The sequence below is a fragment of the Anomaloglossus baeobatrachus genome, chromosome 9 (genome assembly GCF_048569485.1).
Source record: "Anomaloglossus baeobatrachus isolate aAnoBae1 chromosome 9, aAnoBae1.hap1, whole genome shotgun sequence".
NCBI classification, from domain to species: Eukaryota; Metazoa; Chordata; class Amphibia; order Anura; family Aromobatidae; genus Anomaloglossus; species Anomaloglossus baeobatrachus.
The window spans coordinates 157,328,651-157,350,097 of record NC_134361.1 but is presented as its reverse complement, the minus strand read 5'-3'; the positions used below and the strand labels follow the sequence as shown (position 1 = coordinate 157,350,097).

At 49.3% G+C, this 21,447-nt stretch overlaps 1 protein-coding gene across 2 annotated transcripts in view; it reads left to right on the top strand.

Annotated features, from left to right (window-relative positions):
- LOC142251331 (Krueppel-like factor 5) overlaps positions 1-20,876 on the top strand; it is a 317,195-nt gene extending 296,319 nt beyond the window's left edge. For both annotated transcript variants that reach the window (XM_075324024.1, XM_075324023.1), the window contains one exon: positions 14,922-20,876. In XM_075324024.1, the coding sequence (XP_075180139.1) occupies positions 14,922-15,100 (179 nt within the window). In that variant the 3' untranslated portion in view covers positions 15,101-20,876. The remainder of the gene's footprint in view (positions 1-14,921) is intronic.
- The last annotated feature ends 571 nt before the right edge of the window (positions 20,877-21,447 follow it).

Genomic DNA, 21,447 nt, shown 5'->3' with positions numbered 1-21,447 from the left:
GCACAGGTGCCGCACTCCTTCACCAAGAAGACTCTGTGTGCGGATATGACCTTGAGTACAGTGCACGACACTTACTGGTTTCTTTAGGCTGGTGTCCATCACCTTGCTGGCAGTAGTGTAATACTATTGTACGTACTGAGGATTTCGATTGCGTTAGGGCAATGACAGCCAGAGACGGGTTCTTGGTGCAAAGACGTTTTATAATATGTAACCACAATATGTACACAGAACAGAATATACACAGTAGAACATAAACACAGTAAATACCTGCCGGGTTCAGAGCAAAGGGGAATTCCCGGGACCGCGCACCGGACTCCCCCAGGGAGACCACCAGGAGCGAACCCCTATACAGGGGCTGTCTGGCAATCACCCCAGTAGGCCTAAATGCGCAGCAGCCGGGACACGAAAGGGCAACAGGTATAGTCCAAAAATGTCCGTACGTGATGTGAGTCCTAGGGTGGATATAAAACGGAAGGGACCGGGCAGAAGTGCCGACCAGGGACGGCAGACGGAGTCCGGGCACAGCTTGATGAGACAGGTGAAGTCCAGAGCTCGTGTCGGGTGTTTCAACCGGATCCAAACAGCAATCAGGAGATGAGAACAGCAGGGCAGGAGTACACAGGAAGCAGTATACTCAGGCAACTAGACTAAGCTTAGGGGCTGGCTTTTAAACAGATGAACAGGAAGTAGGGCAACAGAACAGAAAACTCCATGTTATCAAAGGGCAAGATCCTTCAGAAGAAAACTGGAAATCCCGGAACTCTGACAAGTAGTTGTAGACAGTTATTAACACACGCAACACCAGAACTCACTTAGCCAACCAGAAACGTTAACTATTATTCTTCATGTAATTATTACAGCTAAGGCCTTCTTTTCTTTCATTCCTCTCAGTTTGGGGTACTACTCCTTCACCTGTTCCCCACCGCTATGTTGGAACTCGTGCTTAATCTCCTGGGCCTGTGTCTCCTTTCCCTTGACCCCATTCACCTTTGTCCGATTATTGGCTTCAGTGGCTTTCTAGTCGAACAACTCTCTAAGCCCGCCGGGGTGAGCTGTAGGCTCCGGACCTTTCAAGGTTACCTCAGGGTTCCCTGACTGGCCCTAGCAACGAGGCCACATTTTCTGACACTTAAACCCTATTCTGGATTTTTTCCCGCATCTGTCACTCCCCTTTAACTCTGCCTCCATCCTTCCATCCTGTTGATATCTCAGCCAAACCACTAATTGGTGCCTTTGGTGACAGGCCTACTCTACTGTACCTGGAACCTTCACCCAACTACCAGCATAACAAATTAACATATTAACATTTACAATTGGTACAACACATAAAATACATGACATAAACAGTGCAGGGGCAAATCCACCTTCTACAAGAGGGGAATTCTATCTTTGGTAGTTGTTCCGGTGAGCACTGCCATGAGAAGAGGTGTGAGAGGCCATGAGGAGTGCAGTACCGTAAGCAAGTGCACCCCCCAGAGTCATCATAGTGCACCTGTGGCCAGGACTCCTTGCTGCTGGAATACAACCTTCCCAAACTTTCTTCTGTATTTTGATAATGGTATTGATATAATGTGTTATTTAGTTTGAACAAGTTACTTATTAACTTTAGTTAATATGATATTGGTAATTCAATAAAGAGGCTGCTGTGGGCTATTGTATCCACTTTTAAGTAGTAGCTGGTATGGAGTTATTTATGGGAATAGGAATCAAGGGAGGTAGGTTTTAAAATGTAATTCTTATAATCTCAAAGAATCAGCTTTATAATACATTAGTAATTATTAGAATAAAGAAAAGAAAGTGCGCTCCTGTGTGCAAATGTTGTAAATCAGTTGGGAGGGGTATAAGGCATACACTCACCTTGTAGTGTTGTACTGCAGGCACAACACTGTTAATAATGCTGACGGAGGGTTCCGATGCTCCCCATTCCTCACCGCCGGTGATCCTGTCCTGTCAATCCCGCAGGAGCTCCTGTTCATGCAGCCACTCTCACGGTCGTTGTCCGAGGACACGTGTAGCTAGCACAGAGCTGTCGGACCGGCGTCACACAGCAACTGCTCCTATGGGCCGGAAGATCCTCGTGAACCTCATGATGTCGGTAACAGTGTCAAACCAATACCGTAGTAGCGCGTCAGTGGAAGCAATGACTCCTACTCTGGCTGCAGCAGCTTCACGAGCTCCCGGAGGGAGATGTAGGCTTAAAGTTCAAGAAAGAAAGATTCACGGTATCGGCCACGCTGCTCAGAGAGGAGATTGATGTTGTAGAATTAATAATTTATTGTTGATGTTAGAAAGCACAACGCGTTTTGGGGCATGTCCTCCCCCTTCCTCAGGTGGCAGGGGAGGACATGCCCTCGAAACGCGTTGTGACTTTCTAACATCAACAATAAATTATTAATTCTACAACATCTATCTCCTCTCTGAGTAGCGCGGCCGATACCATGAATTTTTCTTTCTTGAACTCTTGGTAATTATTAGAGAATAGCTACAGAGGTCAAGGTTAGTCATTGTGTGGCAGGGTGAAGTATAATCTCTGTGCACCTGTCTGACTTGGTGCAGGTGTATTGTTCCACGGGACGGTAGCCATGGCCGAGGGACTCGCTTTCCACTGATCCAGCATGCTACAGAAAATTGTGGATTCTGTGTGTGTGTGTGAGATGCTGTTGTTACCGTGGACATCTTCACATTCAGGTCTGTCATGCTCTGTACGGCATTAGACATCTTTATGAGGAAGCAAGATAAGTTGATAAAGTTATTTTTACTTTAAAAGAAGCTTAGGTACAGAGGGTAGCAGTCATTGCACTTCAAGGACACTTATGTATCATTTACAGGTGACGGTACTTTACTTGTGAACAGTATACAGGCAGAAGAGGTATGGTAAGTAGAGATGAGCGATGTTCGAGGTTCGGCAATTTCATGCTCGAGTGATTTTGGTGGGTGTTCCAGATCGAACTCGAACTTGAGCTTTTTGCTAAAAGCTCGACAGTTCGAGTTACGTACGAGAACGGTTCGATCACCATAAACGTGGCTTTTCACAGTAAGGCTATGTGCACATGCTGCTATCTGCATGCGTCCTGTGTCCCCAGCACAATCCCTCTCCCTTTCCTACTCACCGATCACGGGCGTCTCGCTCCATGTCTGTCACAAATCTGCGGTGTCTTTTCCTCTTTAGAAAATGGCTGCCGCTTCATTAGTCAATTAGTTATTCCGTGCTTTCCCCGCCCGCCGGCGCCTATGATTGGTTGCAGTCAGACACATCCCCAAGCTGAGTGACAGCTGTCTCACTGCAACCAATCACAGCCGCCACCAAGCGGGTCTATATCGTGCAGTAAAATAAATAAATAAATAATAATAATAAAAAAAAAAATGCGGTTCCCCATATTTGATACCAGCCAGGAAAAAGCCACAAGGCTGGAGGCTGGTATTGTCAGGATGGGGAGCGCCACGGTATGGGGAGCCCTCCAGCCTAACAATATCACCCAGCAGCCGGCTGGAATAGCCGCATCCATTAGATGCGACAGTCCCGGACTCTACCCAGCTCATCCCAAATTGCCCAGGTGCGGTGGCAATCGGGGTAATAATGGGGTTGATCATGCCAGGCGTCTACCCGAGACACCTTCTATGATCAACCTGAAAGTGAAAGTAAATAAACACACCGCGAAAAATCCTTTATTTGGAATAAAAGACAAAAAAAACCCCTGTTTCACCCCTTTATTAATCACCAAATACCCCTCCAGGTCCGATGTAATCCAGACGACATTGTCAGCTCTGCTCCCTGAAGATGTAGCAGCACCGTAGAACACCATCGTGTTGTATCAGGTCCACGTAGCAATGAAGTAAATCGCGCTGTCAGCAGAAACTTCAGTCAGCACTGCAGGCTTCAAGAGTACAAAATCTGCCTATCTTTATAATTACAGGCAGTAGACTAGTGGATAGAACTAGTGCACAAGAACACCAATAATTATAGGATAAAATCCGTACCACATTTAAATTGCTAGTATATATTAAATATAAGGTCAATGATATATAACCAAAATGTGGGGATATAGGATCAATGGGACCATTCGGATTAAATACTGAACCAAAAAAGAAAAAAACGAACTAGAAGGTCACTTAATATATCTTTATTAATATAAAAAATTGTATACATGAATAAAAAACACAGGGCTGTTGACTGGAAAAACGGCGTCAAAAACCTACATATCATATAGTAATAATAATGGTCATAGTCATAATCAAACAGTAGTACAATAGGGCAAAGGGTAGTGTAAGGGAATTCAAAGGCTATGCATAAATATAATGAATGAATAAATAAATAAATATAGACATAGCAAAAAGTATCAAGTGCTAAGGGTTATAGCAGCAATTATATCGCAGTATGGAAATACAATCAACAAAAATTACAGCTGCTAACACCCAACAGAATCATCATGCATGAATTCCACGAAGCCGATGGCCTAAGGAATGCAAGTAAAATGAAGAGGGAGGAGGACGGCTCAATTAGTATTAGCCAGTAGGGAAGAAAAATATACTTTAGTTTAAGTAAAGTTAAGAAAGTGTCAGAATCGGCACAATAGAGGTGTCAAAATCAACAAGATAAAGCATTGGATAATGGTATAATCACCTATGGCCACAGAGCACAGCCTCCTCCAGGTATGCGACGCCTGTCCCGACGCGCGCACGTTTCATAGCGACTTCCTCAGGGAGATGTACATGATCATGATCATGTGGAGGAAGCGTCAGTCAGTAACTTGTGCTGCACCTGGTGCTACAAGGGCAACTAAGCAGCAGATTTGATGTTTCTTTGATGCTTGTCGGTCCTGAGGAAGGGAGCAGAGCTCCTGAAACGCGTAGACCTATGCCAATAATAAAGATACGTTAATCTGACATTGCAAGTGATCTTTTGGCGCGGCATTATCACTCCTCTCCATTATTCTCTGTTATCTGCAATCGGGTGGCTGCAGCCTGGATCAGAGTATTATACGCGAGTAAAGGAGTTGTGACTTGCACAACCACATCTGGTGAGTTTTTACTCCCCCCCCCTCACCCCATGTTATTGGGGTAATACCCTATCTGCACTTTTATTTCCACAGCTCTATTTCTTTGCCAGGGCTGTCTCTTTCCAGGGCTGTCTCTTTCGAGGACTGTCTCTTTCCAGGGCTTTCTCTTTCCACGGCTGTCTCTTTCCAGGGCTGTCTCCTTTCCAGGGCTGTGGCCGGCTGTCTCTTTGCCCGGCTGTCTCTCTCCAGGGCTGTCTCTCTCCAGGGCTGTCTCTTTCCAGGGCTGTATCTCTCCAGGTCTGTCTCTTTGGCCGTCTGTCTCTTTGGCCGTCTGTCTCTTTGGCCGTCTGTCTCTTTGCCCGTCTGTCTCTGTCTGTCTCTTTCCACGTCTTTCTCTGTTTCTATGTCTGTCTCTCTCTGTCTCTCTCTATCTGTCTCACCACAGAAATCATTTTACCGCACATATAAGCTTCCTATAGTAATAGTTTATTTTGTTCCTGTAGCAACCACTGACAGTTGCTATTAATAGCCAGTAGCTTCCACCTCCATTCAGTTGAATGGAAGCAGGATTTTGGTGAATAACTGTAAAGCGCGGGGTTGAATTTTCCAGTCAAAACATAGTCTATGACGTTCCCTGGGTCACATGGGGCGTCTGTGCAAAATTCCGTGATTGTAAATGCAACGGTGCAGATTCCTTTAGCGGACACACACACACACACACACACACACACACACACACACACACACACACATATATATATATATATATATATATATATATATATCTCTATATATATATAATATATATATATATATATATATATCTATATATATCTCCCTTCAACCTTAAAAAAACTATATATATATATATATATATATATATATATATATATATATACACATACATGCACCGAGCTTTATATATTAGATTATTCAGGGTATTTTCAGAGAATTTTTCTCTTTAGTTTTTACACTTCCCTAATAAGTCTCTCTCTAGTAGGTGGCTTACCTGGGTGCTGGAATTCTGCCGCAACGTAGGTTACTTTCCTGATCTCGCTCCTTTAGAATGAATACACACACACAAAATAACATGTCCTTTCTTTCAAGGTCTCTACTACACTGAAATCCTAACAGGAAAACCATCTCTATCCCTGCACTCTAGCCCCTCCCACCATGGGCTAGTCCCAACTGTTAATCCTAACTGCCTTGTTCACTGCCTGTTGCTGGGCAAAACACCGCTTCCTCACGTGGCAATGCACAACATTATGCAGGCAAGCAGGCAAAGATTAACTCTATCTTAACTGATGTCCAGCAAATCCATTTAAACATTACACATCACAATTCACATTACATCTAATACGATTAGTGTCATCAGGGGGGAACGTGACAGCCTGTCCACCTGCTTACACATGGAGAGCTCCTGTGGTTGGAGTGAAGCTTGTCTAATAAGAATGGTGATCGTGATCGGTGGACGGCTATATACAATTGACCTGCTTAAGAGAAAGCTGTGGTGTAGAGGTGGCCCTGAATATATTGAAAATAATTACAGACAGTTCATGGATACATACGGCTAAATGTACCAAAGTCAGTGTAACCATGGACTCTACTACGTGTGCAATACTGTATAGCAGGGGTCTCAAACACGCGGCCCACAGGCCGCATGCGGCCCGTCAGTCTGCTTCATACGGCCCCCAGGCTCGGGACCCTGTTACTATCGCGGCCGATGCAGGGGCCGCAGCCACTGTCTGCACTTTGTTAGATGAATGTTTTGCCGGCGCTGATCTGAGTCAAGGACTCTGCGCTCTCGCGCCGGCAAAACAATCATCTGACACAAATCACTGACAGGGGCTGCGGCCCCTGGACCAGCCGTGATAGTAAGAGGGGCACGGGTCTGGGGGCCGCACGAAGCAGAGATGAGGAGCCGAGGGAGTGCGGGACAGGTGAGAAGAATTGTGTGTGTGTGTGTGTGTGTATGTGTGTGTGTGTGGCGCCCTGGACAAGCCAGGACGTCACAGGTACTACTGCAACAACACACCCCACACCCCGGCTAGGCACATCTAGGTCAAACACAAATCCTTGTTGCCTCCCTCCAGGGGCTGATGTCCACACCAGGGGGTGAGCCAGGCGGTTGGCCCGCCCACCGAGGACTTCACAGTCCTGGAGGCGGGAAAAGGAGTCAGATGAGTTTTGGAGGTAGAGAAGTGAAGTGGTAGTAGAGGAGACTGACCGTGTCCGGGTGCGTGGACCGGGCACATACAGCAAGGTTGGCAGACGGTGGTGACCATCTGCAGGAGAGGCTGATTGAAGTGAACCGTAAGGACCGGGGACGGGCGGTGGCCCGCCGGTACCGGATCGGGGAGCGAAGAGAAGCCAGCACCATTCGGCAGGGCTTACGGACCCCGACCAGGCTAGGAGTCGCCGTAAAACCGGTCAAATCCGTTAGCGAAGGGAACCTCTGGGGTTTCCCAGCAGTCAAGACCCGATTGAAGGCAACCGCTCAAACCGTGAAGGGAAATACAATCACCGCCAAGGCTATAGTTCCCAGGGCCAGAGCCTTCGGGCAAAAGGGGCTCCCTCAGCATCCATCCAAGCTGGGGAGCGGGTTACCGGTGGGAAGCCATTGGAACCGTGAACGTAACACAGGTGCAGGGAAAGGCAGTCACCACCAACCTACCGGGAGAGCTACCGCAGCCGCCTGTGGGACCCGTCCATCCAGCCGTTTGTTTTACCAGAGATTTTGCATTTATCATTGGCTGAGTGAGTACCACCGTGCCGTGTGGAACAGCGCTGCCCCTGCGACCCTGCACCTCACCAGGCCCCGTAGCCCGCCTGCCATCCCTCCCTCACCGGGCCCCGGGACAACCAACCCCCCTACCCACGGAGGGGAAAAACAACATCCAAGCTGCTCCCTGTCATCGCTCCCGGGATCCCCGTCCAGAGCAGCAGTGGTGTCACAACCTCACCACAACCGTGGGTGGCGTCACGGACAATAAATCCCCCAAACCATCACCCTTTTCACTTACGGGCGAGGAGCGCCGCTCGAGTCCCCGGGATCCGGCCCACCGCTCGAGCCACCACCGAGCAGCAGCAGCAGCCGGACCCGAGCAGTCGGTGAGCGCAGCGTCCCCTCCTCCGCCCGCGACAACTTGGCGTCACGAACAGGATCTTACCGCTCTGCCGTCTGGTAGAGGTGTGCCTTGTGACCGCTGGAGGTGTCCGGCCGAAAATTTAGAGAAGCCGCCATTTTGGGCGCGAAAAGTCCCTGCTCGAGCGTCTTCCCGAGTAGTGGAGGCACGAAAACTGAAACCCCGCCCCTGTAGAGGAGGAGCCGGAAAAAGACTAAGGGGGACGGATGGCGTCTGGCCGCATGTAGCTCTCGGCTATAAAAGCAGGGACGCCAGGACCCTGCGGCCATCTTGTGGTTCCTGGAAGAGGCCGCCGCAGCGATGTACCAACTGTCCAGCAGCACCGTAGCCCCCGCGCCTGGAACCGCGGCGTGGGTGGAGGTCCGGACCGCTCAGCTACAACAACGGCTGCAGATCACAGATCACTCATGGAGGAGTGGGAGGCCGACATGGCAGAGGTGGTGGCGGCCATACGGAGACTCGAGGTGGATGGAGTCTTGGAAGAGAGGGTAAGTGACCCACGCCCCTGTACCCCTAGTGGGTCGGTTATCGCGGCCGAGGGGCCCGGTCTACACCCGCTCGCCCTGCTATCTCCCCAGCTACCCGTGTTGGCTGCTGCTGCCCCGTCACTAGGCCTGTTACCACCACCACCGGTAGCGGTACCCCGCCAATCCGCCCAGGCGGACCGACCTGCAGCCGGGGCCCGTGACCATCCGGAGCCGCTTCCGTGGAAGATGCCGAAATCTGAGGCCGTCAGCGGAGAGATACCGGAGGCACTTATGGTGATCGTGCCTGAGCCCGAATCGGTACCGACAGGCCGCTCCGTGCAGGAGGTCAAGCAGGAGACGATCCCTATGCCCATCCCCCATGCCTCGGCTGAAGCCGCGCCGGGTTGCCGCTGCAAGGCAGCACCCCAGGCCATAACACCACGGGACCTTCCCCCCAGAATGCCAGTACTGGGCAGCGTGAAGGAGGTCACGTGGGGCCCGACCCGTGCGCTGGGGCCCGCAGTAGCCCCTTACTGGGACAGGGAACAGACCCCGCTGAGCCAGGAGATCGCGGAGAGGCAAAGAAGGAAGGCGGAGCTGGTAGCTCGCACGATTAAGGAGAAAGAAAGCCTCCACCAAGCCACCTTCCATGTACGGGGCCCGCTCTATGAAGGATAAGTGAGGAGGTTTGACGTCCGTCGGGGGTACGGGTTTATATATGAGCCAGGCCTGGAGGCCGAAATCTTTGTGGCCCGACGGAACGTCAATGCCCACCTACCGGAGGACCACCCGGGCCGCAACCTGATGCCGGGGGACTTGGTCCAATACACTCGGCATTGCGGGGAGAGGGGCTGGTTTGCTCTGGATGCGAAGCTAAGGGGCGGTCAAGAGGCCCGAGTACCAGCCCGGCCCCCTCTCCCGGCCGACACCGTGGATTTGGAGTGAGTCAGTGGTCCACCGTTGTCAGCAGTTGTCCCCGTTGGGACCACCAGTTTAAAAGTTGTGAATGATAAGTAATCAACAGAAGATGTAACCTGATTAGCACTTTGATTAAACCGGCCGTTGCCGGCAACCAGTCCCCGTAGGGACTTCCTGCAACCGTTGCGTAAGGGACTTCTTACGGACAAGCCCAAGAACTGGCAGGGCAACCACAAACTTAGTGGGATGTAAATAAAAATGTTTTGGCTTGATACCGTTACCGCCTCCGGAGAGGCTGATTTGGGAGGATGGGCCTGCAGGAAAGAGATGGCCCAGGCCCGCCACTACCGTAACCGGTGGCGATCCTCCAGGGGTTCAGGGGTCCCCATGGACGCGGGTCCCCTGAAAGAGACCGTACCCGCTCGGGCAACTTGGTTCTGGACTGGGGCAAGGGGTGCTGCCCACTTCTTAGGGGCAGCATCTGGGCCAGGTTGTTTGGGTGGGATAAGAGTGGAAGCCGTTACCGTTTGCAATGTTTAAGAACCGTACCTCCCGTTAAGGGAAGTTTTATAAAAAAAAATGCTTGTTTTTACTGTTTTATATGTTTTACCCCTTTTCCACAGTTAACCAAAAATAAAACCGGTGATGGACGGGCAGCCCGCGGATGGTCTGCATTTTACTAAGGGGGAATGTGGCGCCCTGGACAAGCCAGGACGTCACAGGTACTGCAACAACACACCCCACACCCCGGCTAGGCACATCTAGGTCAGACAAAAACCCTTGTTGCCTTCCTCCAGGGGCTGATGTCCACACCAGGGGGTGGGCCAGGCGGTTGTCCCCGCCCACCAAGGAGTTCACAGTCCTTGAGGCGGGAAAAGGAGTCAGATGAGTTTTGGAGGTAGAGTAGTGAAGTGGTAGTAGAGGAGACTGACCGTGTCCGGGTGCGTGGCCCGGGCACATACAGCAAGGTTGGCAGACGGTGGTGACCGTCTGCAGGAGAGGCTGATTGAAGTCAACCATAAGGACCGGGGACGGACGGTGGCCCGCCGGTACCGGATCGGGGAGCGAAGAGAAGCCAGCACCATTCGGCAGGGCTTACGGACCCTGACCAGGCTAGGAGTCGCCGTAAAACTGGTCAAATCCGTTAGCGAAGGGAACCTCCGGGGTTTCCCAGCAGTCAAGACCCGATTGAAGGCAACCGCTCAAACCGTGAAGGGAAATATAGTCACCGCCAAGGCTACAGTTCCCAGGGCCAGAGCCTGCGAGCAAAAGGGGCTCCCTCAGCATCCATCCAAGCTGGGGAGCGGGTTACCGGTGGGAAGCCATTGGAACCGTGAACGTAACACAGGTGCAGAAAAGGCAGTCACCACCAACCTACCGGGAGAGCTACCGCAGCCATCTGTGGGACCCGTCCATCCAGCCGTTTGTTTTAACGGAGACTTTGCATTCATCATTGGCTGAGTGAGTACCACCGTGCCGTGCGGCACAGCGCTGCCCCCTCAACCCTGCACCTCACCAGGCCCCGTAGCTCGCCTGCCATCCCTCCCTCACCGGGCCCCGGGACAACCAACCCCCCTACCCACAGAGGGGAAAAACAACATCCAAGCTGCTCCCTGTCATCACTCCCAGGATCCCCGTCTAGAGTAGCGGTGGTGTCACAACCTCACCACAACCGTGGGTGGCGTCACGGACAATAAATCCCCAAAACCATCACCCTTTTCACTCACGGGCGAGGAGCGCCGCTCAAGTCTCCGGGATCCGGCCCACCGCTCGAGCCACCACCGAGCAGCAGCAGCAGCCGGACCCGAGCAGTGGGTGAGTGCAGCATCCCCTCCTCCACCTGCAACATGTGTGTGTGTGTGTGTGTTGGACGTTAACCCCTTAGCGACCTATGCGTACTGGGTATATCATGGCTCCCTGCTACTTAAGGATCCATGACGTACCCAGTATGTCATGGCGAGATCACAGCCCCGGAGCCCCGGTGGCTGCGATCACTTTGCATTGCAAATACCTTAGATTCGGGGAGGAGGGGACCTCAGGAGGGGTGGTGTCTCCTCCCCGGACCTACAGAGGCTGTGATTGGCTGACGAATGCCGCTCAGCCAATCACAGCCACTAATGTTTCAGCCATTGAAAACGGCTGAAACATTGAAATCCAGCCATGATCAGTGCAGCTGTAGCACCGATCATTGGCTGGAGCTGGGTGACCTCAGTTTCACCTGCCCCCAGCTCTGATTGGAGAGACCGGCCTTGTGACCGATCTCTTCAATCACTGTGGATCTGGGGCCAGAGACCGCCCCCTCAGCTTCACTCCAGAGTCTGTGGAAGCTGAGAGTGATCGGTAAGTTATAGCCACTGCCCCTGCCCACTTTCAGCCACCGCCGCCGCCACCACCCATTACTACAGGATGGGGACATTACTATAGAATAGGGACATGGTGGGTACATGACTATAGGATGGGGAGAAGGTGGGCACATGGCTATAGGATAGGGACAAGGTGGGCACATGACTACAGGATGGGGACAAGGTGGGCACATGACTATAGGATGGGGACAAGGTGGGCACATGACTATAGGATAGGGAGAAGGTGGGCACATGACTATAGAATAGGGACAAGGTGGGCACATGACTACAGGATGGGGACAAGGTGGGCACATGACTACAGGATGGGGACAAGGTAGGCACATGACTATAGGATGGGGACAAGGTGGGCACATGACTATAGGCTGGGGAGAAGGTGGGCACATGACTACAGGATGGGGACAAGGTGGGCACATTATTATAGAATAGGGACAAGGTGGGCACATAACTATAGGATGGGGGTAAGGTGGGCACATGATTATAGAATAGGGACAAGGTGGGCACATGATTATAGAATAAGGTCAAGGTGGGCACATGACTACAGGATGGGGACAAGGTGGGCACATGTCTATAGAATAGGGACAAGGTGGGCACATTACTAAAGGATGGGGACATTACAAGGATGGGCATAATACTATTGGATGGGGACATTACTATAGGATGGGCACCGTACTACAGGATAGGGACATTACTACAAGGGAACAAGGATGAGAAACTTTACTATAGGATAGGGATAAGGCTGGGGACATTACTACAGGATGGGCACATTACTATAGAATGGGACAACTATATGATAGGGACAGTACTATAGGATAAGGAGATTCCTACAAGGGGACAAAGATGGGGAACATTACTATAAGATGGGGGACAAGGCTGGACACATTACTACAGAATGGGCACATTACAACAAGATGGGGAACATTACTAAAAGATGTTGGCCAACATTTCTGTATAGTGATAATTGTAACACTATTAGTTAAAAGAAAGGGATAAAATGTAAAAAAAATAAAAAATAAGGCATGACTTTTTTTCACTATCACATTTTTTTTTATATATTTAAACAAAGAATGTGCACATTTATTATAATAAACAAGTGAAAAATGTTCAAAATCAGTGATCCAAAGGAGTGTAAAAAAAAAAAAAATATATGGTACCAATAAAAATGTCACTTTGTCCTGCAAAGAATGCGGCCCCTCAAATTATTTTTTTCCTCTGTGCGGCCCATACACCCAGCCGAGTTTGAGACCCCTGCTGTATAGTGTGCCAAATGAATTGTTCGAGACTCTGAGCTGTTAGGTTGAAGCTGTTCCTACTGGCAATACCTACTGTCAGATATATTAATAGCATGTTCCTCTTGTTAGCCATAACAACCTAGCCATAGGACTCCATTTCTGATGAGAATACCAGGCTCCATGTCTCAATCCCAAAATGTGGCCACCAAACTTGTGTCACCATTTTCTGTGTAACTAATATGCTCTGTACCATTATTCTGTGATATAACCCACACATGTCAGTAATTGCTCTATTCTTAAGTGAGATGTCGTGTTTGAGGTCCGAGAAGTCACACAAAAGCTGATCTGCTTTAGTGGAGATGAGGGAAACATAGAAAATTCAAACTACAGATTTAATTTGCGACAGAAAAGTCACTCTAGATATGGAATATGAATATACCCATGTAATAATGCACAGAAGCAGGTGTAGGAATCCTCCTAAATCCAGCTCACCATGTGAACTTGGAAGTCCTTTTAGATGGTGCACGGAAAATATCCAGCCAAGAGGTTAGCACAAAAATTCAGGAATCCGGGACAGCATCTTCATAAATAAACAAATTTTATTGATCCATTAAAATCCAATAAAACAGACGAGACGCGTTTCGGGGACACCCTTGTTCACAATCTGTCTCAATCACAATACAATTCATGTAACGCAGCAGGTATTATGTATGATGAGTGCTTTAATGCAGTGTTATTGGATTTTGGGCAGAAAAAGAATGAACATAGGCAATGTCATGAAACCTAAACATTTGTATTTTAGCTTTCATTTATGTGTATGAAGAGAATGCCGTTCAGTATTTTTTCACTACCTTGTGAGGTAGATTGTTGTGCTTACATTTCTTTTTTTTAATGCAAAAGTAAAAACTTAGTAATCCATGATTATGGCTTAAAGAACACTTTCTGTGATACTCTAGCTTTGGTTTCAGGACTCTGGTTTAGTATCAAAACTAAAACTTAGGGGGTTTTAAAAGCCCCTCCTTGTTTGCAATATGTGAAGAAATAGAAAAAAGTAGTCTGTTATGAAGGTGCTGTTACTGCAGTTTTTACAAATCAGAGAAATTAGTCACACTGACTAAGCAGCTACAGCACCTCCCTATATCACTTGAATTTTTAGATTATTATTTTCAATCTGCTGGCGCATCACAATCAGATTAGGTCTTTTTTCTATCCTTACGAGGAATGTGCTATGTGCTCTGACTTTCCATCCTCACATTGTAAAAGCATGAAACGGTACTTCTTAGCCATCCCTTATCTTTCATACGGCTGTGATTGGCTGCCCTAGACAATGTGATAGCGGCAAGGCCTGATATAACTAGCCCACTCTGAGTCTTCTGTAGTGGAATATTTTTTCTGATCCTCACAAATCAAATTATTCAAATTTGCGGGGACCTTCTCCCTCCCTGTAATGTAATTTTGCTTTCAACTTGGCATGTGTAATTGTCTTTTCATTTTTATTACTGCACAGCATTTGTTTTATCACTGCACATTTTTGGTTTATTACTGTACAAATTGTGTATAACTGCACATTAAAAAATACTCTGACTTACAGGTTTTTTAAGTCACTTTCCTTTTTTGACTTGTGGTATTAGATGCTGTTTTTTGTAAATTGGGTGCAAATAATAAACACAGCACACAAAACTAGACAAAGGTAGTGAATCGAGTGTAATACTTAAATTACATCGCAATGATGAGTATTTATGTCTTTGTGATATCAACACCTTTCTTAGTTTTACAATAATTTTTATCTTTTTTCTGACAGGTGAAAAACCGTATAAATGTGCCTGGGAGGGCTGTGATTGGCGATTCGCTCGCTCTGATGAGTTGACAAGACACTACCGCAAACACACAGGCGCCAAGCCATTTAAATGCGTTGCTTGTGGCCGCTGCTTCTCCCGGTCTGACCATCTTGCCTTGCACATGAAGAGACATCAGAACTAGTCGTTGGGAATGCCTCTATTGGGACTGTGTATTGTATATATGAACTAAATAAACACATTTCGTTCTTAAGGAGCAATATGTCTACAGCAGACCCAGATGGTGAAAACGCAAAAGAAGAAAACTGAAAATGAAACGAATTTACTAAAATGTTGGTAACTTTTTTTTAGCTTCCAAGAGGATACAGTTGAGATAATTTTCGATAACATTTATATTTTCCATGTTGGACACTGGCTACCTCTGACAACCTAAGTGCTTGCTCAGATGAGCAAACTTTTGGACCTTGTGCCGTCTGTATGCCAAAAAGACCACACACAAATAGCACAGAGACCAACTGAATGGGCTATCACATACATACGTTTTTTTACATGTTAAGCCAATGGTCCTCATGTAAAAATAAAAAAAGCAACATGCAGTACTGTGAAACATTTTTTGGATCAGACTTGGCAATTTAATTCAATGGGTGACTATAAAGATGGATGCTATACAGATATCATTCGTATGGAATCTATTTTAACAGATCCATTTAATTACATAATTAATTACATAAGGAACTATATTTGGCCTTACTTATTGGTGCCTTAAATAGCACATAGGCAGGCTTTTGTTATGTAATCGACGGCAGGATGATATAGAGCAGGGGTCTCAAACTCGGCTGGGTGTATGGGCCGCACAGAGGAAAAAAAGAATTTGGGTGGCTGCATTCTTTGCAGGACAAAGTGACATTTTTATTGGTACCATATATTTTTTTTTTTACACTCCTTTGGATCACTGATTTTGAACATTTTTCACTTGTTTATTATAATAAATGTGCACATTCTTTGTTTAACTATATAAAAAAAAAAATGTGATGGTCAAAAAAAGTCATGCCTTATTTTTTTTTTTTTTTACATTTTATCCCTTTCTTGTAACTAATAGTGTTACAATTATCCCTATATAGAAATTTTGGCCAACATCTTTTAGTAATGTTCCCCATCTTGTTGTAATGTGCCCATCCTGTAGTAATGTGTCCAGCCTTGTCCCCCATCTTATAGTAATCTTCCCCATCTTTGTCCCCTTGTAGCAATCTCCCTATCCTGTAGTACTGTCCCCATCATATAGTTGTCCCATTCTATAGTAATGTGCCCATCCTATAGTAATGTCCCCAGCCTTATCCCTATCCTATAGTAAAGTTTCTCATCCTTGTTCCCTTGTAGTAATTTCCCTATCCTGTAGTACTGTGCCCATCCTATAGTAATGTCCCCATCCAATAGTATTATGCCCATCATTGTAATGTTCCCATCCTTTAGTAATGTGCCCACCTTGTCCCTATTCTATAGACATGTGCCCACCTTGTCCCCATCCTGTAGTCATGTGCCCACCTTGACCTTATTCTATAATCATGTGCCCACCTTGTCCCTATTCTATAATCATGTGCCCACCTTATCCCCATCCTATAGTTATGTGCCCATGTAACGGGGTGCCAGGGGTGCCTCGGGGGTTGTAGTCGTGGCCCCTTTTTCTATCAGGCTTACCCCCGGCTCCGCCGTCACTTTTGGGACAGGAGATTGCTTGGTGGGGCAGAGTGTGGTGGTACAGGAAACGCTGTCCGATGTATAAAGACTTTGCAGACGAAGATCAGTTGAATCAGAAGGCACGTTTATTGCACACATCTTCACAACAGTGGCAATAAGCTTATAGCGTCGTTTCACAACTCCTGATGGGGGAACACCTCTTCTTGTCGTCTCCTCTCTTGGGGATGTGCCCGGCTACTCTACTTCACCTGGGCTCCCACTCCGGCTACAGCAGACCTTACCCACTCAAACCTGTTTCACCATAGAGGACACTTTCTCTTTCTCTGTTCTTCGTACGCTGTTCAGCTAGCTCCCACACCCTGCCCCCACTACTCCTTCTCTCCTGTCCCGGACTCGACTGCCTCAAACTCAAAACTTTTTCTCTAACACTCTCTCTCTCCCTCCCCCTTCTGCTGCCGGCTCCTCCTTTCTCCTGCACTGTTTCTATGGGGACAGCCGTCCCACCCGGCCTCTGGGGGAAAACCCACTGACACAGTAAAACACAATTTATCAATAACATTAACATTAACATCTACCCCAGCGTGGGGTATTTTCAGGGGGAAAACTGCACCTCCTTGTAAGGGGACCGTCCACCCCTTACATTCCTCCCCTCTTTTTGCATTAGCCTCCCGGCAAGGCCCGCACCTGCAAAACACAAACTTAGCAGCAAAGTCACTTTTATAAAAACCTTAAAATGTTCACTTAAAGGCACACTCAAGTCCGGCGCCCGGAGTCCTTCCAAGGGAGCTCCCGGTCTTTGCAGGCAGGGAACACAAACAATAGAAGTCTCCTTCAACATCACAGAGGGAGTCCTTGCCCAGTCTGGCATCAGGCTCCCTCCGGGCTCGGTACCTTGAACGTGGTTACAACCTTTAGAACTTCACCGGTTCTTCAACACAACCGGTACTAAACACAAGTGTGTCCCTCTTCTCCGGTCACGGGGGTTCACACGGGGTGATAAGCTCGGAGCCATTCGGCCCGCTGGGCCCGCACATAATCAGAGAGTGACTGACCTGGCAAGCGGCGCAGCCTCCGGAACGGTTCGTAGTTAACCGGTGTCTCCGATCCTTCTGGCTCCGGCTTTGGCCCCTCGACTCCCGGCGGAGGTGACGGAGTAGCGGGTCGGGACGGCTGTGGACTTCCCACGACGACCACCGGGTGTGTCACCATACTTTGACGAATTGCTAACACCGCCGGTGTCTCCTTTTCCGGTTCGGCTAACAGTCCGGTAGTGACTTCTGGCGACACCGCCAGCGTGTTCCTCGGCCGGGTAGACTCGGCCAGCACCGGTCTCCGCTGTGTCCGTCTCCGGCTCTGACACTCTTCCCATTCAAGTTCTTGTTGCCATAGTGCGGCTTCTTGTGCAGTGGGCATCCGGGTCACTCCTATGGCAAATAGGCCCCGGCATCCCACTTCTCTCCGGAATTTCACCTTTTCTCCTGGGTACAGGGTCTGCAGACGTTGGGGCAAGCCCTCAGTGTCCAGGTTAACCCGGTTATAAAAAAAATGATCTCCGGTCTCTTCGTCCTCTATGAAACCATAGCCCTCCGCTTGATTGAATTTGACCACGGTGCCAACGGTGCATTGCCGCTCAAACTTGTCGCTAAGGGGACCGGCCATCATCTCACGGGCCACGGTCTCGGCCAGCAACCTCTCTTGCACTGGATCAGTTTCACGCGATGGGGACTGTCGTCGGATCAGGGGCGACGGTTTTACTGGCTCCCAGAAGAACCCCCATTCGTCCTCCTCCAACTCCGGGGCATACTGCTCTCCCGAGGTAGGAACTTCGGTAGGGGCTGGAGGTCCTGCCTGGATGGGCGTAACCACCTCCGGACTCTGGAGGGGTGTTCCTGGTATCTCACTTCCCGGCTGCAGTATTGTTTTATAGGTGGCCCGGACTTCCGTGGAGGTTTCCCCGATCACGGCATCCCAGGAAGTGACCCACGTTACTTTCGCGGGTCGCTCCAGACCTCCTGGCACAGCCGGTAATTTAATGGTCAGGGCTTCCTCGGCTGCAGTCTTCCTTGGGCGTCCTCTCCCCAGGCTGGTTGCCACCAGCGTGCCCGCTGCAACTTGTTGCTTCACCTGAGTCTCCATTTCACTTGAGGTCAGTTGTGGAGTTGGCGTCTCTTGTAGCTCTTTCTGTAATGGCGCCTGGGACAGTGGAGATGCTGGGGAAGGTGGAGGCGGGCCTTCTTTTCCCGCTCTTGTATACACTCCACCCCCAGTCCCGCACATCAAATCGACCCAGCACAGGCGACTCTTCTTTTTTTCTGTACTGCCGCCCTCTTCACATGTTTTCAGCAACATCTTAGGGCCAGCACCTCCCCTCTTTGGACGGCGTACTCTGTACTTCTTTTTCTTTGCCGGCCGGCTCAGGGTTCTTCTTTTGGCGCCAATCTTCTGCGCACCCACTGTGTTCGTGAAGACGGCGGCCATCTTAGCGCCATCTTGTGCCCGGTCCAACGCCTTAGGCACCACTTGTTCTTCCCAATATGGGATCGGGACCCTTCGCAGATAGTCCGGATCCTGCCGACTACGCCACATGTAACGGGGTGCCAGGGGTGCCTTGGGGGTTGTAGTCGTGGCCCCTTTTTCTATCAGGCTTACCCCCGGCTCCGCCGTCACTTTTGGGACAGGAGATTGCTTGGTGGGGCAGAGTGTGGTGGTACAGGAAAAGCTGTCCGATGTATAAAGACTTTGCAGACGAAGATCAGTTGAATCAGAAGGCACGTTTATTGCACACATCTTCACAACAGTGGCAGTAAGCTTATAGCGTCGTTTCACAACTCCTGATGGGGGAACACCTCTTCTTGTCGTCTCCTCTCGTGGGGATGTGCCCGGCTACTCTACTTCACCTGGGCTCCCACTTCGGCTACAGCAGACCTGACCCACTCAAACCTGTTTCACCATAGAGGACACTTTCTCTTTCTCTGTTCTTCGTACGCTGTTCAGCTGGCTCCCACACCCTGCCCCCACTACTCCTTCTCTCCTGTCCCGGACTCGACTGCCTCAAACTCAAAACTTTTTCTCTAACACTCTCTCTCTCCCTCCTCCTTCTGCTGCCGGCTCCTCCTTTCTCCTGCACTGTTTCTATGGGGACAGCCGTCCCACCCGGCCTCTGGGGGAAAACCCACTGACACAGTAAAACACAATTTATCAATAACATTAACATTAACATCTACCCTAGCGTGGGGTATCTTCAGGGGGAAAACTGCACCTCCTTGTAAGGGGACCGTCCACCCCTTACACCCACCTTGTCCCTATTCTATAATCATGTGCCCACCTTGTCCCCATCCTGTAGTCATATGCCCACCTTCTCCCCAGCCTATAGTCATGTGCCCACCTTGTCCCCATCCTGTAGTCATGTGCCCACCTTGTCCCTATCCTATAGTCATGTGCCCACCTTCTCCCTATCCTATAGTCATGTGCCCACCTTCTCCCTATCCTATAGTCATGTGCCCACCTTGTCCCCATCCTATAGTCATGTGCCCACCTTGTCCCCATCCTATAGTCATGTGCCCACCTTGTCCCCATCCTATAGTCATGTGCCCACCTTGTTCCCATCCTATAGTCATGTACCCACCATGTCCCTATTCTATAGTAATGTCCCCATCCTGTAGTAATGGGTGGTGGCGGCGGCGGTGGCTGAAAGTGGGCAGGGGCAGTGGCTATAACTTACCGATCACATTCAGCTTCCACAGACTCTGGAGTGAAGCTGAGGGGGCGGTCTCTGGCCCCAGATCCACAGTGATTGGAGAGATCTGTCACAAGGCCGGTCTCTCCAATCAGAGCTGGGGGCGGGTGAAACTGAGGTCACCCAGCTCCAGCCAATGATCGGTGCTACAGCTGCACTGATCGTGGCTGGATTTCAATTGAAAACGGCTGAAACATTAGTGGCTGTGATTGGCTGAGCGGCGTTCATCAGCCAATCACAGCCTCCGTAGGTCCGGGGAGGAGACACCACCCCTCCTGAGGTCCCCTCCTCCCCGAATCTAAGGTATTTGCAATGCAAAGCGATCGCAGCCACCGGGGCTGTGATCTCGCTATGACATACTGGGTACATCATGGGTCCTTAAGTACCAGGGAGCCATGATATACCCAGTACGCATAGGTCGCTAAGGGGTTAACGTCCAACACACACACGCACACACACACACAATTCTTCTCACTTGTCCCGCGCTCTCTCGGCTCCTCATCTCTGCTTCGTGCGGCACCCAGACCCGTGCCCCTGTTACTATCGCGGCCGGTGCAGGGGCCGCAGCCCCTGTCAGTGATTTCTGTCAGATGATTGTTTTGCCGGCGCGAGAGCGCAGAGTCCTTGACTCAGATCAGCGCCGGCAAAACATTCATCTAACAAAGTGCAGACAGTGGCTGCGGCCCTTGCACCGGCCGCGATAGTAACAGGGTCCCGAGCCTGGGTGCCGCATGAAGCAGCCTGATGGGCCGCATGCGGCCCGCGGGCCGCGTGTTTGAGACCCCTGATGTAGAGGCTGAGACAAATAATTCTTATGTGTCACTTTTAGGCGGTGTGCTGTAATTTTAATACAATCAGTGTTTTATCAGCAGGAGATTATCACTGGTGGATTAGGTGTCTTCTGCCACACCCCCAGCACTGATTGGCAGCTTACTGTCAATGTGCAGTGTACATAGAAACTACTAATCAGTGCTGTGGGTGAGGTTAGTTTTCTAAACACTACTATATCTACAGCAGAGAACACTCTGTATCACAACTGCTGTTTCCAATAAACTAAGCGATACATTGTTGGAATCAGTCTATTTCCATACATTATACTA